This window comes from Homarus americanus, unplaced genomic scaffold, assembly GCF_018991925.1.
Source record: "Homarus americanus isolate GMGI-L3 unplaced genomic scaffold, GMGI_Hamer_2.0 scaffold46974, whole genome shotgun sequence".
NCBI lineage: Eukaryota > Metazoa > Arthropoda > Malacostraca > Decapoda > Nephropidae > Homarus > Homarus americanus.
This window is the reverse complement of record NW_024728799.1, coordinates 387,902-403,434: the sequence shown is the minus strand read 5'-3', so window position 1 is coordinate 403,434 and position 15,533 is coordinate 387,902. Positions and strand designations below refer to the sequence as shown.

The window sequence follows — 15,533 nt, the reverse complement described above, 5'->3', positions numbered from 1 at the left end:
ATGATATAGCTGTTCAGTGGGGGGTCTCGGTGTTAATAAACTCATTTCTATTTTTATCTTGTATAAACATAGTGAAACCTCCATCTAACGGACATCAATCTAACTGTTTTTGTTCTTTAGATGGAGCTTTCACATATAATGGACAACTATCTAACGGACTTTCCCCTCCATATATTTCGTTAAATAGAGGTTTTACTGTACTGTATAGTGTTTTATATATCCAGGGTTAAATATATTATATGGTCTTGCATACTATTCTTCCCTGGTATAAGTACGGTACAATATTATAGTACGTGGTTCAGTAAGTAGGACAATAAAAGTGTGTTGTATGAATGCAGCTCTTGTATTTGGTGGCTGTGCCTCAAGACAGTCATGTTGACCAAACTTTTTCACAACCTCAGCTTTAAAGGCTCAAATCTTGACAGTTTAAGTTTCAAATCAAGTATTTACCCATATATTTATATAGAAAGCACCTCCATGAAAGAGAGCTCATGTAGATGCTATACAAAATAATGTGCATTTGTACCTAGAGCAGCACATCAGCACTCAAGAGTTATTTTATGTGTGTGAATTAACCGTTAGGAATTGCATAAGAAGTAAGAATACAGTCCAATTAGATTTCCTGTATAAAAAAATAGTGTACAATTCTGCATCAGCAGCTCTCCACTTAATAATGCCCTAAACCATACATTTCAAAATTTTGTTGTGTTTATGAACAAAGATTTGTCTTACTGCCCAGAGCTAGAGCCCTCCTCAAAAGTTCCACATATATTCCAAAGTGCTAGCCATTCTCCAGTCAACTTTCAAAGGAACAAGAATGTCTGATGCACTCGGCTGCAGGTTGTGACATCAATATGACTTTAAAACCTTGGGAACATTCTAGGTTCTTATTTTTCAAGTGTATTTGTGTGCATGTATCATGTGTAAGTGTGTATGCATGCTCATGTGCATGCACATATGTATTGATGTGCATATCAATGACTTTTCATTGGTCCATTAACTTAAATACTACTTAGGGGAAATATCTGGTATGTTGCCGGTCTCTACACATTGACAACAAATAACAAACAATTGGGAAAACAATACAACTGAGTGGCATCCAATTCAACAGGCATAATCTCTTAGTGTAACCGGTGATATATTGAAAGGCTCAAACGTGGTGATGAGCCAAAAACCATTGAAACTGACTCTTTTATTGCTCTCTACACTTTTCACACTTCGATAACGATCATCTGACGTCAGTTGATAGAGAGAAGGCAAACTGAATTAGCTCAATAATCCATCAATTTATACACAAATACAGCTCAAAAATGAAAACTGGCCAACCAACTTTATACTTTCTAATGAATACAATTTGCTCTCTCTCTCTTGCTGACAATGAGAAGAAACTCACTGATGAACATGTAAGTGGAACTTGGGATACGATGATTTCAGGGCAACCATATACTGTGTAAATGTTTTCAAGGTTTAGACCTGACCTCTTACAGTGTAGACACATATAATGAATGAAATGTCAAGATTAGTGGGTTGGGATCTGTGGTATGTTAAGAACACTAAATACTCCATTATAGAACAGCTGGTCATATGTATAAGAAGGAAGATGTATGAACACCTATTATACACAGCTGACTTCACATAATGACTGAGGTTTAACTTTACAAAAAATGACATATAAAAAACAGACCTTCTATCCATTAAGAGCAGTTAAGGTTCCTATGAAAAATGAATGGAAGTCTAGTAGTCATAATCCGACTCCAACACATCAAAAGAACTCTGCAATTTCACTACACTAGCCAAGTGACCACAAAACATGATTCATACACAATTCTTTCTGGAAAACACTTCACATCCTAAGCCATCCAAAATGTTACTGAGAAACATCTGAGGAAAGAAGCTCGGCCTAAAGCAAACTTTACGTTTTGTAATCGAGGATCAAAGTGCAAAATTTTCAACTGCTTCTTTGATGATGAAACACACAAGTTAATTAATTTATACTGTATCCAATATTACAGGGCAAGCGTATTGGGAATGAGCCCATTATATTCTTCATGTTTTGGGGGTTTATTTTCAATCCTGACATAGAATGCAAAGTTAGTTACTCCACATGTTATGAAAATAGTACATATAAAGTTGCTGCAACAATACTGAACATGGTTTACAATCAACTCTGTTTCATGGTATTTTTCAGTTATGGTACCTTCAAAATATTATTAATTTTGTATATGTACTGACAAAAATGACTTCTAAGATACCAACAAATTACTTTTGCCTGTAACAAGTGAGACGCAAACCTTCAACCACAAGTGAGACGTGGAGGTGTTACCATGGGACCAGTCAATGCTTTAAAGAACTACTGTAGCCTGTTTAACCAAATATTAAATACAGTACATTTCCCATTCATCCTATGAGGCATAATGAGTCTTAAATGGGACCAGCCCTGGCACTCTGCAATGCAGAATTAACTTTCTAACAAGACAACTGGTGAACACAGAGCATATATATTTATGGAATTTGCTCAATACACTAAACAACAATACCTGTACAAGTATATTGAGCCTCCAGCCAGTGAGACTCGAGTGCCACTGTAGACTAAGTATGTTATACGTATGTAAGTGCACTGTGATGCACAATTATATACAGTAAATACACAATAATAATTAAAAAAATAAAATGGAACACTTGAATGGCATGTTAAGCGAATTAAAGGTGAAAGTAAAGGAGAAGTAAGTGATGAACGACAAATAAAGGGAGTTAAGTTAATCGTGTACGAGGCAGTGCAAAAGATATAACAATATTCCAGGTTGGTGAAATGCAAAGGTTTATGATACTTACTCAGTAGTATAGATGAATAAGTTTGTTGAATACAATACACTAGAGAATGTGTGGTAAAGTTCTTGTGAGAATTATAGCACCAATATAGGTTAAATTAAGAGCAGTAAGGCTTCAGATCAAATTTTTGCTATTTATGTGGTAATAGATTTAGAAAAATGATGGAAGCCTAGAGTGTGTGTGTTGGAGAGGGAGATAAACAATGATGTTGAAGAAGTACTGAATCACACATTATGACTGAGGGGTAGAAAAAGAGTGATTCTGTCAAATTCAAATCCCCAATTACTCTCTTGCAAAACCTGCCTTTTGCCGGAGGGTTTAACAGTTTTAACAGAAGGATACATTATTTAGCCAGAGAAGGCAAGATCAAGTTTTCTACTGCGAGCAACACTTCTCACCTATTCAAATTAGGTCAAAGATTTACTTGATCCACTAGCTGATGAAATCCTTACAATAAATTCACACAAGTCAAGTCCCCTGCATGCTATAAAGGGGGAATTCAGAAGATGGTTCTCTCAGTTCTTACCAAATTTAAACCAGCTTAGGAAAAGGGAAACAAAACAAGTTACCAGTAACTTGCTTCATCCCATCATAAAATAGATTTCCATACTACAGTCCTTCATTTCTTGACTACAGAACTTCAACAAGCGACCTTTAAAATTTAAACATGCTAGGACTGGAGAGAGGTGGTCATACTCAAATGTCTACTACACACACCCCACAAGGAAGTACTGTACAACATAACTATGATGTACACCTGGGGTCAAAAGTTTTCTCCCTCCTAAACTGTATCGACCCCCAAAGGAGATAAACAAAGCACACCCACACCAGATGACAGTCAGGGTAAGTAAGTTCGGAACCTCAGTATCATCACAGGGAGCGAACTTTTGACTGCGACTATACAAAAAACTACCTTTTTCTTCCAATATCCACAGTTTTGGTTCTTTAGCTCTTCAAGTATATTTTTAAATGAAGATGAAGTGAATACTTAATACTCTACCCAAAATGGGGAGAAACTCCTCTAAAATACACCACCAAAGAAGAGAAAACCTCTTGTGTCCACTAGGTCACTTGTACATGAAAGTTAAGAAAGTATAATTAATTTTATAGTTCAGGACCTCAAAGTTATAGCTAAAGGCCAATGCCAGTGTTTGGCCTCTTAAGATAATCACTCCAGCAAGCTTAATTCATTCGGGTGATTCAGTGTTGTCCCAGTACTGTATCACATCATCAACAGTCACTTAATGTTATTCTTTTATTTAATACTCACATGACTTTTTGCTATTTTATTATTATTTTTTTGCATATTATTAGCCAGTGTATATGTTTGAGTATAGTAGATGTTAGCTGTGCAGTACTTGTATTTGTTACAGATATACTGTATCGTTTTGATCATATAGCTGCCACTAAAATTGTCAATTGAGGCTTGTAGAAACTTGAATAGCTATTGATTTTTTTTAATTTGTGAATAATGTAGCTATTGATTTTTGGTGGAATTGATTACTTTTATTCTTTCATATTTTAACTGTGTACAGGGGGTATGTGTTTCTCTCACCAATATGTAAGAAATATTAGAACTCAGTTTGGTATCACACCTATGTTGCCTCTCTAAAGCCCGCTCCTCAGTAAGATATAGAGGAACAAACCATAAACTCCCCATATTCATATTATCCTGAGGAGTTGACTTACTGACTGTCAACCAAAGAGACAGGTACAGTACTCAGGTTCCAACAGAACAAAGTGTCCTCAGTCTTACATTCACTGAATAAAACCAGAGGCTGATCAAGTTGACACACTACTGAGGTGTGAAGTTCTAAAACACTAATCCTGCATCCCATTCATCTTATAGTGCTAACCCTGCTACAGCACCTGCCCCAGTTCAAGATGGTAGCAGAAACTGTAAATGATTTGAAAAAAGTTTAATCAGGTTGTGACCCCATCCCTTCAGTTCCCCCATCCTCCCCACAGTGGAAAATCTGAGACAAAAGAGATTAGATCCTTACCCCCCTGTTCGTAAAGCATTACTCTATTCCCAGCTAGGGCGTGTGGTCTGATGCTAAGCTCCCAATCTGTGAGGTGGAGAGAGTGATGACATGTCTACAACACATGATCTCATATGTTCGTTAATTTCACTTACAATGATACAATAATACAGTATACTTAATCTCACTTCCAGGCACTTGTGAGCATGTTCTTGACTCTGGTAATGTGAGTGGACTAATTCTTATCCCACTTATGAGAATGATGGAACCTAGACACAGTTAGTATAGTCATTATCCCCATCATCCTGCAGATTATTGTGACCTCGAACTTCCAGACTGCCATCCAGATATAAGACAAAAAATACTCTTATCATGTCACTTTCCACGAGCATAGTTTTCCCCCACATGAGGCAGAACTTATTACATATACTGTACTAGGGTCCTAAGCATAGGCCTGGGCTACATAGGATTATCACCCAGTACAGTACAAGTAAGATATCACACTACTCACCCCAGCAGCCTATCCTTGTACTGTACTTGAATAATAGTAAAGGGATTCCAAAAAATAACAAATTTTTAGTGGACTTGCATTAAACTAAATATTTCTGAAGTACAATGTTTTTTTATCAATAATTTTAGTTAATTACTTATAACTAGTTTCATTCTCAGTATGATGGGTTTCAAATACATATTTTAACTATCCACAAATCATTTATATCTGTTAATTTAATGTTTCATGTTAAATCTCTCGAGGAAATTTGTGTTAAGAAACTTTATTACTGGTTTTAGGTATTGTGGACTTAGTAGTTCTAATCTGATAGTTTCTTTAAGGTTTGCCCGGAGCGATTGTTGAAATCTTTGATAGGTCTCATGAATTATTACTTCAGTTAGCACTCATTTAAATCTCCTCCAGCTCATGAAGGATATAGTTGTGTTAGGAAGAAATAGAATGTTTATGTCTCAAGACTTAACGGGTATATATAGACTTAGCCAAACTCTCAGGAGTCAAGGAAAGTCTAAACTGGAGTGAAAGCAAACTATTGTAACATAATGTTAACAGTAATTATCATGAGGATTGTTAATATCCAATTATAGAGTAAACAAACAAGGAGCCGTAAGACTGTAAAAAAAAAAAAAAAAAACGAAAACCTAAGAGTTCAAAGGTAGATTAAGATGGTACAAACTATTGTATTATTTGTTCAAGTCAGAGATCAAGTGAATAATCTGTATCAAAATGCAGGATTTGTCACTGATAAAATGTGTCTGCCCGAAGATCCAGCTCAATTGGTATAAAAATATAAAATAAAAGTTTTATTCACCCTTGGATGTTTAAAGGTACGTACGGTAGTATCAAACCAATCATGTTTGTAACTTGGGAGACTACAGTAGCTCAGTCTTTGGTGAATATCTGTTGATTATAAACCAAAATTATAAGTTAGAGTTCATTCTTTATATATTCCTTGGTAATTTCTGATATAAAGTTCGTGAATGGATTACCAAATTTCATATCCCAGAAGAAGAAAAGCACTTCATACTATTCAACTAAAAGGAAGTGAAATATTATTTGAGAATTATTACGAAAGAGTTTTTAATCTTGTTTGATGTAAATGTACGTGATTTTGAAGTAGTAATTATGCCTGGACCAAAGAGAAACGTTTGCTTCACCCAAGGAGGATTGCAGTGTCCAGATGTCAAATAAAATACTAATTTAAATTTTATTTAAAGTCTAAGCTACCATATTTAAGTGAAAATCACTAAACCTGTAACTCTGGGAACTATTGCAGCCCCATTTACTATCCTCCTTCAGAAGTTCACTGATGATATCAATAAAAACAATTAACACTTGCACCATGAATATAGACAACTGCTTAACTGAACACACCTCATCTTAATTTCTAAACTCTGTATGATTAAGTAAAATGACTATGGCAAACACTTAACTTAAAGAACACATTAACAAATACAACAAAGAGCATTCTTAACAAATATCTTTCTAGAATATGGCAAGTCACTTGACTGAGGGCAGGAGTAGCTTGTGTACTGACCACTTGGAGTTGTGGCAGGAACTGAGAGGAATGACATCTACATATACTTTTAATGACCAACAAGGGTCTCAATCATGAGAGTTCATTATAAGGGTTTTTTGAGTCCCTGACCTAAGACCTCACTGGACCTTGCTTCAACCATCACATCAAATGAGATCCAGTAAATATTTGACTGTTTCATGTGGGTGAGGAACAGTAGCTATTTGCAGCAGGAAATAGTAACTGGTCTCACCCACCCTGATAGTGGCAGTTGATGTCTGATGGTTTGGATATCATGTGTAACTCATTGATACTGAGTCATAAAATAAAACACCAATTGACAAAAATAAGTAGATGCAAAACAATGTAAAAATATAATAAAGTAAATCAACAAAAGAGAGAGGGAGAGAGAGAAAGAAGTAATTTATTGATCTCCACTGAAAAATAGGACCTCCCTGTAGTTGTTCTGTAGAAAAATAAATTAACAAAATTGTGTAGCATATGTTTGTATATATGCTTCTCTTTCAGTGACAACTAACCAGCAAAACCTCATCACAAACTGACTACTGTGAGGTTTTATTACAATTACACTGGAAGAGTAAATAAGAATAGTGTAATAATATTTAGCATGAAATCACAAATCTGTAAAACTTTCATGACATAAAATATTTATTACATGCATTACAAGATCATAGCATAATTAAATGTTTGTACTATAATATGGTCAAGAATTTTATATATGTAATCTATCAATATCCGTAGTCACTTTTAGAATTTAAACTCGTAAATTTCACATACTAAAGCATAATTTCATACAACAGAGTTGAGGGTAACCATGTTTTCATTTTCTCTGGAATGAATCCTTAGTTATGTGTACCGTGAGGCAGAGCTTCTTTTTTAAGGAGTAGAAAGGCAAGTAAGGACTATGGTCAAACTACATCTGCATAGAATATTTTGGCTGCGTTCGAAAATTAATGAGAATTAAGCACCTCATCGAAGGCTCATGCACAAGCTTATGTTATTATTTTCTCCAAATGAAAAGGAAAGATTTACACCTTCAAGATTCTTATGGAATTGAATTGTCTTATATAACTCTAACAAACACTGAACACTGTAATTATTCTTTGTCAGGGGATAACTATGAGCAACTACTATACTGTATAGGAGAGTGGTAGGTAGTAATTACAGTATATATATGATAAAGGTTGTGAGGATAAAACAAAAGAAAATATTTGCATGATCAGTGTTGGCTGATTGGTGGTTCACAATTCATCTAGAAATTTTTTTTTTATCATGGTCTAAGATACAAGGCAGTAACTCATTTAAACATTAAGCCATTATTTGCATTGTTTGATGTGAAGTGTAGCGAGTTGAAAACATTCCTTACCAATTGTTGAAACATTACTGATGAGAAATCGATCATATCGTACATGTACGAAGAGGAAATTGTCGAACGCAGCCTCTTGTCTTCATTTTCACTTCTGAAATTCCTAATACATTTACCACATATATTTGCATCCATACTGTTATTGATGCTAATGATTATATTCATATTAAAAATTCAATGAAGTAGCTATATACATGTTTAACAATAAATGACAGTATCAACATTGGCATATGTCTAATGATTGTTTACAGCTTCAGTTTCCTGTCTCCACACATGGAATCACAAATAATATACTCTGATCACAACAACGTAAGATAAATTATATATAAAAGTAGTACTGTAACTCGGTGATGGTCGTGAACAAACTTCCCAGGTATTGACAAATTACAAACAGTTATCAACAGGGAATAAATCAACAAAAACTTAGTACGGTACATGGCATAGAACATCGTGATGAGAAATGAATATTTAAGGATGATATGAACTACACTTCAAATGAATAACTATTCCACACTTTGTATCACAATATCTTATAATAAAGGGAAACAAAAATTGGCACCTAATAACACAATGTGACCCATCATAATGTACACAACTGTAAATATTATACACAATATAAGTGATTTTTGACATAATTTATGATACTAAATCAACAAATACTGAAAATAATCATGTTCCCATATAAAATAAGTTAATTTGTATCCAGCAGCACAGGGTACATTCATCAATAAAGATTGTAAAACATGAGTAATAAATATATATAATTCAGAAAAAAAAAGTCTTAACTAGTGAAACATCTATTAATTAAATGTCTTTCCTTTCTCTAAATAATCAGACAATTTGCATTCATTCCCCTTCATAGCCAGAGGCAGTGACTGCACAAACTTCAGTCTCAAAATGCCAAACAAAACATGCTTATCACCTTAGTCAGCCTCTAATGTCAAGTTTCTAGTATACAGCAAATATAAAAACTTTCATCAGAATTACACTGTACATAATAAACCCACAATTACATAAATCCTAAACACACATGTGGCTCATTATGGGCAGCACTAGTGGTTTCCTCTAGACAGTGACTAGTATTGAACGACCCACACATATAAAGCTTCTTTGTTTATTCAGGCGCCAGTAGATTTTATCACACACACAAACAAATGACCTTTAGAGAGTCAAGTCAACTGTAAAGCAGGTCTGTGGAAGGACCCGAATAGGCTTGACATCACATTGAACTGTCATCTGCTTAAACAAAGGCGCCTACTGTTAAGGAACCTGGGGCTGTGTGTTCTCTCAGTGGTAGGCAAACCATGTGCCATAGTACTGGTACATGCAGCCTCACCCTCTATCTGAAAAGAAAGATTGATGTTAACTACTGAATATATTGCCAAATCACATCAACATTAAATATCCCAATTTATAATTCAACTTAAGTGTAAAATAAGTGATGAATAAAAATTTGATAATTTTATCATGGTTGTCAGCAGGACCAAACTCTCACTGTTCCTTGTGACTTGGGTTAATTAAATAACTTAATATATATATACTTGAATCTTTTGATGCTGTATTAATGCTCCTCAAGACATCCAATAATTAAATAAGGAGTTTCTGAGAAGACTTTTGCCAAGGTCTACACCAAGCTGGAACTCTACTCCATTCAAAACAAACATATAAACTGACCTTGCCACCAAAAGATAGTGGGTTGACACAAACAGATAATACCTTATAAGAGAATAATTAAAACACAATACAACATCCTTCATTCATGAGGGGACGCCAAGGTATGACTGTCTTTAGTGATCCATGAAAGTTTTATTTTGGGAGAAGAGATTATCCTTCCTTATATATAATGTTACACTTCTTTTACCTATTTTTGTTCAAAGAGAAGAACCACCCTGAAATCTGTAACAAAATTTAGTCAGGATAGATGGACTAGTGCAGATTCCCCAGCTCTTAGCATTCAGCAACTTGTGGGTTACCCTTGGTAGAATACTGTACTGGCTCACCAAAGGATTTTTCCACTATTGGCAAGTGATCTTATCTTACTGCTGAGTATGAAAGGTCTAGTGTACCATACATGAGAGAACCCAGGACCCTCTGCTTTCAAGGTGAGTGAACTACATCACAGTTATAAAGTCATTTAATTTAGACTTAACAGAAATTAATATTAGTCCTTTCCCCCTTTCTTAGTCTTAATATTTTTCCTTAGGTCTATCTTTCTCACTTTTCTTGTTTCACTATTACCACTTATCAGTAGCACACCTGGAGGAAAAAAACTAATTCTTTAAATACATTTACTTAGATGCATGCAGTTGGAAAGCAGGTAATTCCTTCCCATGACAGGCAAACCAACAAAACAGTTTAGTACAATGTTTCTAAGTACTACAGTAAAGTATTATTTTTCGTTATTGAACACTTCATTATGTGCTATCATTCTCTGAATACAGGAAGATATGTTTATCATTTAATTTAAAAAAAATATTATAAATCACCTACAGTTCATGGCATTGTATAGAATAGACAAGTAGTAGATTTCTTGAAGAACTACTGTATGAGTATTAATGTGTCCTGGGAGCTCTGAAGTCCTGAGATTTAAATGAAAAAACTTCATAAGTGTGGCAACTAGATTTCCATCCTTTTAGTACGAACAAAGGCACACAAATAAAAATGTGTTTACACAATTACAAATACAGTACCTAATCACTGCATTCCATTATAAATAAAACTGTCAGAACAAAAGGTAAACTGTACCTTCAACAGAGGTCTAAGAGGTAATGGATTCTTCAAGTTTTCTACGTTTTTCTTCAAACTCTGTTTCAATTGCATTTCTTGCCTGAAATACAAACAGTATATAATTAATCCACCTTCATTACCATATTTTATCAACAAAGAATATACCCGGTACCAGTACTCACCTACTAAGTAGCAGCTACAACTTCAAAAAATATTTTCATTACTGCATGTAAATTTATAATATACAGTAAAACCCTTGTTTTTACATGGTGTTGTCCTTAAGTCATATACTGTACAATAACCATAAAATTATAAATTCAAGAAATAAAGGGAAAATAATGGGTTACTGTTCAGGCATTTAACAAAACATCCACTATGACACTTTTTCCCCTATACTGTATTATACATTACAGTCGTGTGATTCCTTTGCTGCCAGACAACTATGGTGAGAGAGAGTATATTTATTACCAATTATTAAAACTAAAACTTACCTGGCATGATTCAGGGCCCAAGACTGACTAAAATCATTTCTTTGTCAGTAACAGTACATGAACCTACAGTACCTTAACCGAAAATGTGTGAACTACTGGTAATCTCCCATGACAAATGACCCAACTTGAGATGAACACATAATCTTACGTGGGAGGGAAACACATGAAAGAGCTAAGTTTCTTTATTTCTCTAATGTTTCGGGCTACACAGAACCGAAATCTTTAGAGAAATAAACTTAGCTCATTCCTGTGTTTCTCTCCCACCCATCAAATCCACTTGTCGTCATGGATCGATCACATATAATCTTACCCTTTGCTTCTCCTCTTCGTACTGATTTCGAATTTCTTCTTGTTGCTTTTCTAACTCTGCCTTCTTCTTATCGTGAATGTCTGTGAGTCTCTGTCTTTCCTGGATACCTTCAGCAACTATTTGTTTACTGATCTCACGCTTTTTCCTGTAAAGTGACAACACAGATTTTAAAGTCTTGTTAATCAACAATAATTGTGAAGTAAACTCCAAGATGACAAATATGGGTCAATTACTCCATAAGAAAAAAAAATCAATAAAGTGTAATCACGATGCCCCTGACAATGTTTGAGGTAATGCAATTGCCGCACTGGACATTGGTAAAATGTGGAGTGCGCTAGAACACTTTTTTCTCAATGCAATTTCTTGTAAATCTGAAAGTGGAATATGGGAAGTGAATGATATTTAGTGAATTACAATACAGTATTTCACTACAGTACTGTACTGTACTTAAGTTCTGAGTAATGGTGCTCCACATTGTTCTTTTGTTTATTGTGTCAATGATGAGATATTTTTGTTTAGGTTAAGGAGAGAATATGGCTGTGAGGGAAAGGTAGTTGGATGTCCCTTTTGTTTTAACATGTAGCTGAAGGAACTAAATAGAATGTATCAGGCACACAAAATACTACTGCCATTGCTCGGACAAAAAGCAAACTAAAATGTACCCAAAAAAGAAGAATTGTAGACCTACTTTTTCAGTAAGTTTGGCCTTAAAAGTTCATATTAGCTATACTCCTGTACATGCATATACAGTATATGGTATAGTAAGAATCAGCAAATGAAAACTATAGAGTTGTTAATGCTGCTAGAAATATCAATACAGTTCAAATAAACAATTTATGATTGTGCTTCTTCCTTTTTTTAAACATATCTGACAAATTGCACTGCCCCAGTGGCCACTATCAGAAGTTATAAGCACATCACTGTACTGCCTGTAACAATTTATAACAAACCTGCTTAATTCTTCTTTATCACCACCAACTGTCTTGACAAGTCCTTTTCGCTTTTCTCTGTGTTGTTCCTCTGTTTTACGTTTAATATCATCAACTTGTTTGTCATGTAAGGTCTGTAAGGTCTTTAACTGTGCTGCTTGAGACATCTTCATGGCCTTCTCCAGTGCAGTGAAGATCTGAAAGATAATTTCAAGCATGATCATCAACCAAAATCCTTAATGGGTCAGATACACAATGCAAATTTTACAAAATAATGTTACTGAAATGTTAAATAATTATTTCCCATCAGCCACCGTTATTTTGCATAAATTTATAAATTGTTTAATGCTCCGTTAATTTTAAAAAGTAAGGAATGTAAATTAATTTTACATTGACAGTGGTAGATCTATGGAACAGTCTGCCAGCTCAAGCTGTGGAATCACAAACTGTACTCAGCTTCAAAATAGCCCTTGACAAATCTATCAAGAACACTGGAGGGATCCTACACATGCCACTGGCCTCCTTCTCTCAGCAAGGCCACCTCTAGTGAGTGACCATTAGGTAAAAAAGGTAAATATGAATACTGTATTCATTACTATGTGCAAAATATTAATTTACTGAATATGCAGCATGGGTAGTATTACTGATCATGAAGATGATTCCAGGTAGTTTACTGATCCCCATTCCTACACCTGTGTCTCTAATTAACAACACGTTAACCACCACGCGGTCGTCATTCACTTTGCCACAGATCATCATCTACCATTATTTCCTGATATTCAAACAATAATTACCTCATAAAACAAAATAATAATCATAAAATAACAAAACATCATTTCAAATAAATGATTGAAGTTCAGTGGCAGCTCATCTATTTGGGTTGGAGGTGAAGCTCCTACACTATACAGTACAGTACTGCCAGATGTATGATATAATAACTCTGAAGCTGAAAGAAGATTGTTGGGTTTTATATTGCATTCCAAACAATATAATTATACAGGGTAAAGTATTCTCAATTAAAAATATGAAAACAAACATCATATTTTATGAAAGATGCCCATATTGGTGACACCTTACAAATGCAACAAAGTTCTGCCAGACACAGAAACAGTGTCATGCCACAGTTAAGAGCTAGACTTTTTTTCCCCCTCCACCACCTGTTAGCTTAATTAACTGTTTGGGCAGTCGGTCTTTTCTGTACTAGGACCTTCAATGTCCAGTGTAGGATCATGGTGTAACTGTTTACAGTTACATGATATGCATGTTGTTGTCTTACTTGCTGTGTATGGCTTGAAAGAGCAGAAAGGGAACTTCTTGATTTTTATGAATAAAACTGCCTTCATATATTACGGTTCTTTAGTGAAATATTTAAGACGCCCTAATAAACACATCATACAGTAAATGTTTTTTTCATATTTCAAAGTAAGTAAGAGAAGGAAATACTAAGTCTTTAAAATACTCACTGGTTCATGATATTTCTCTTGCAGTTTCTTTTCAGCAATGAGAGATGCTTGCCCTAGTTCACTAAGACTTGCTTGGTACGACTTCTCTAGCTCCTGTAAACGTAAATCGAGGTCCTCTTGCATTGCACTAAGCTCCTGCGTGCTTTCTTTTGCAACAGGTCCTGCCGGTTCACTGTTGAAAAGTCTTGTATTAGCAGTTTGTATATATTCACGACAACCATAAATCATTATCTTTTATTCCTTCATGCTGCTTTAATACATATAGTTCATTGTAACTGAGTCAACACAAATGTGACTGATACTTACACGCCTTTGTTGGCTGAGTATTTTTTAACGAGTTTAGAATGTGATTTCTGTAGTTGACTTCTCCTCTTCTCTTGCTGTTGAGTGAGATTTTGTCGTTCCTGTCAAAGATACAAATGGTCTACTTTCTGGTACCTTTTTGTGTATATTTAAGCCCCTTCCTTCTCTCCCTCTTTCACTAATCTATTTATGTTGTCAAGGGATAAAATCTCAACAGTCAAAGGGGTATTAATAAGCAAAGCTGCATTCTATTACAGGTACAGTATTAGAATATTGGGTACAGTGAAACCTCTATATAATGGATTATGTGGAGAGGAATGTCTGCTATATCGAAGCTCCATTAGATGTGCCCCCCCTCCCCCTCCCCACATCTCATGGAATATATGGAGAACAGGATCTAGTTGTACATGAATAAAACTCAATTAATTCGTAAGACTTTATAACTTTCTATGCAATTTCCTACAAACAATATTAATCTAATCTAAAAATAACCTTAACTCATGAACAGCTAAAAGGAAAATAAACATACCTACTGTTACCAATCGGCTCTTCTTACCTTTTCATATTTTTTTCGTAACTTGTCTATGCTCTTCTCCAGCTCCACTCTCTTCTCTTTCACACTCTTGTAGTTTAACAGTTTGTCTAACCCTTCAGCTTCAATAAGATGTTTGCTTGTTTCTGTAAAGTGAGTAACTTGATTGAGCACGTGTGGTTAATGCATACGGAAGAGGTAAATACACATACAGCAACTACACTAAAAATAAAAAAAACTCAAATAAATAAACAGTATACTATTAAGTACCAGTATGAATTATATAAAAAAATGACTCATTATAGTTACAGATTTTATTTAAATTCATTATAGAGCACTTCAGGTAATTTATCATTGGTATGTTCAAATTTTCTTTAAATCAATCACATTCACATCTCATCTTCACATACTAAATGATTGGTATTAAATGTATAAACAGTTACAACTTAGACTTCATATTTATCAACAGGACTGCAGGAGAGAAAGTTAAGGGCTAAAACTTATGAAAACCACCAGATAATTTCTCCAAAGTGTATAAACATATGCCAAGAGTCGA

The 15,533-nt window shown here is 34.7% G+C and overlaps 1 protein-coding gene across 1 annotated transcript in view; it reads right to left on the bottom strand.

Moving 5' to 3' along the window:
• Positions 1 to 327: 327 nt before the first annotated feature.
• The window catches only part of LOC121866227 (1-phosphatidylinositol 4,5-bisphosphate phosphodiesterase classes I and II-like), a 111,868-nt gene continuing 96,662 nt past the window's right edge, over positions 328 to 15,533 (bottom strand). Inside the window, 7 exon segments of the mRNA XM_042365840.1 lie at positions 328 to 9,565; positions 10,968 to 11,049; positions 11,751 to 11,895; positions 12,701 to 12,876; positions 14,143 to 14,314; positions 14,449 to 14,546; positions 15,002 to 15,123. Coding sequence (XP_042221774.1) covers positions 10,981 to 11,049; positions 11,751 to 11,895; positions 12,701 to 12,876; positions 14,143 to 14,314; positions 14,449 to 14,546; positions 15,002 to 15,123 — 782 coding nt within the window. The 3' untranslated portion in view covers positions 328 to 9,565; positions 10,968 to 10,980.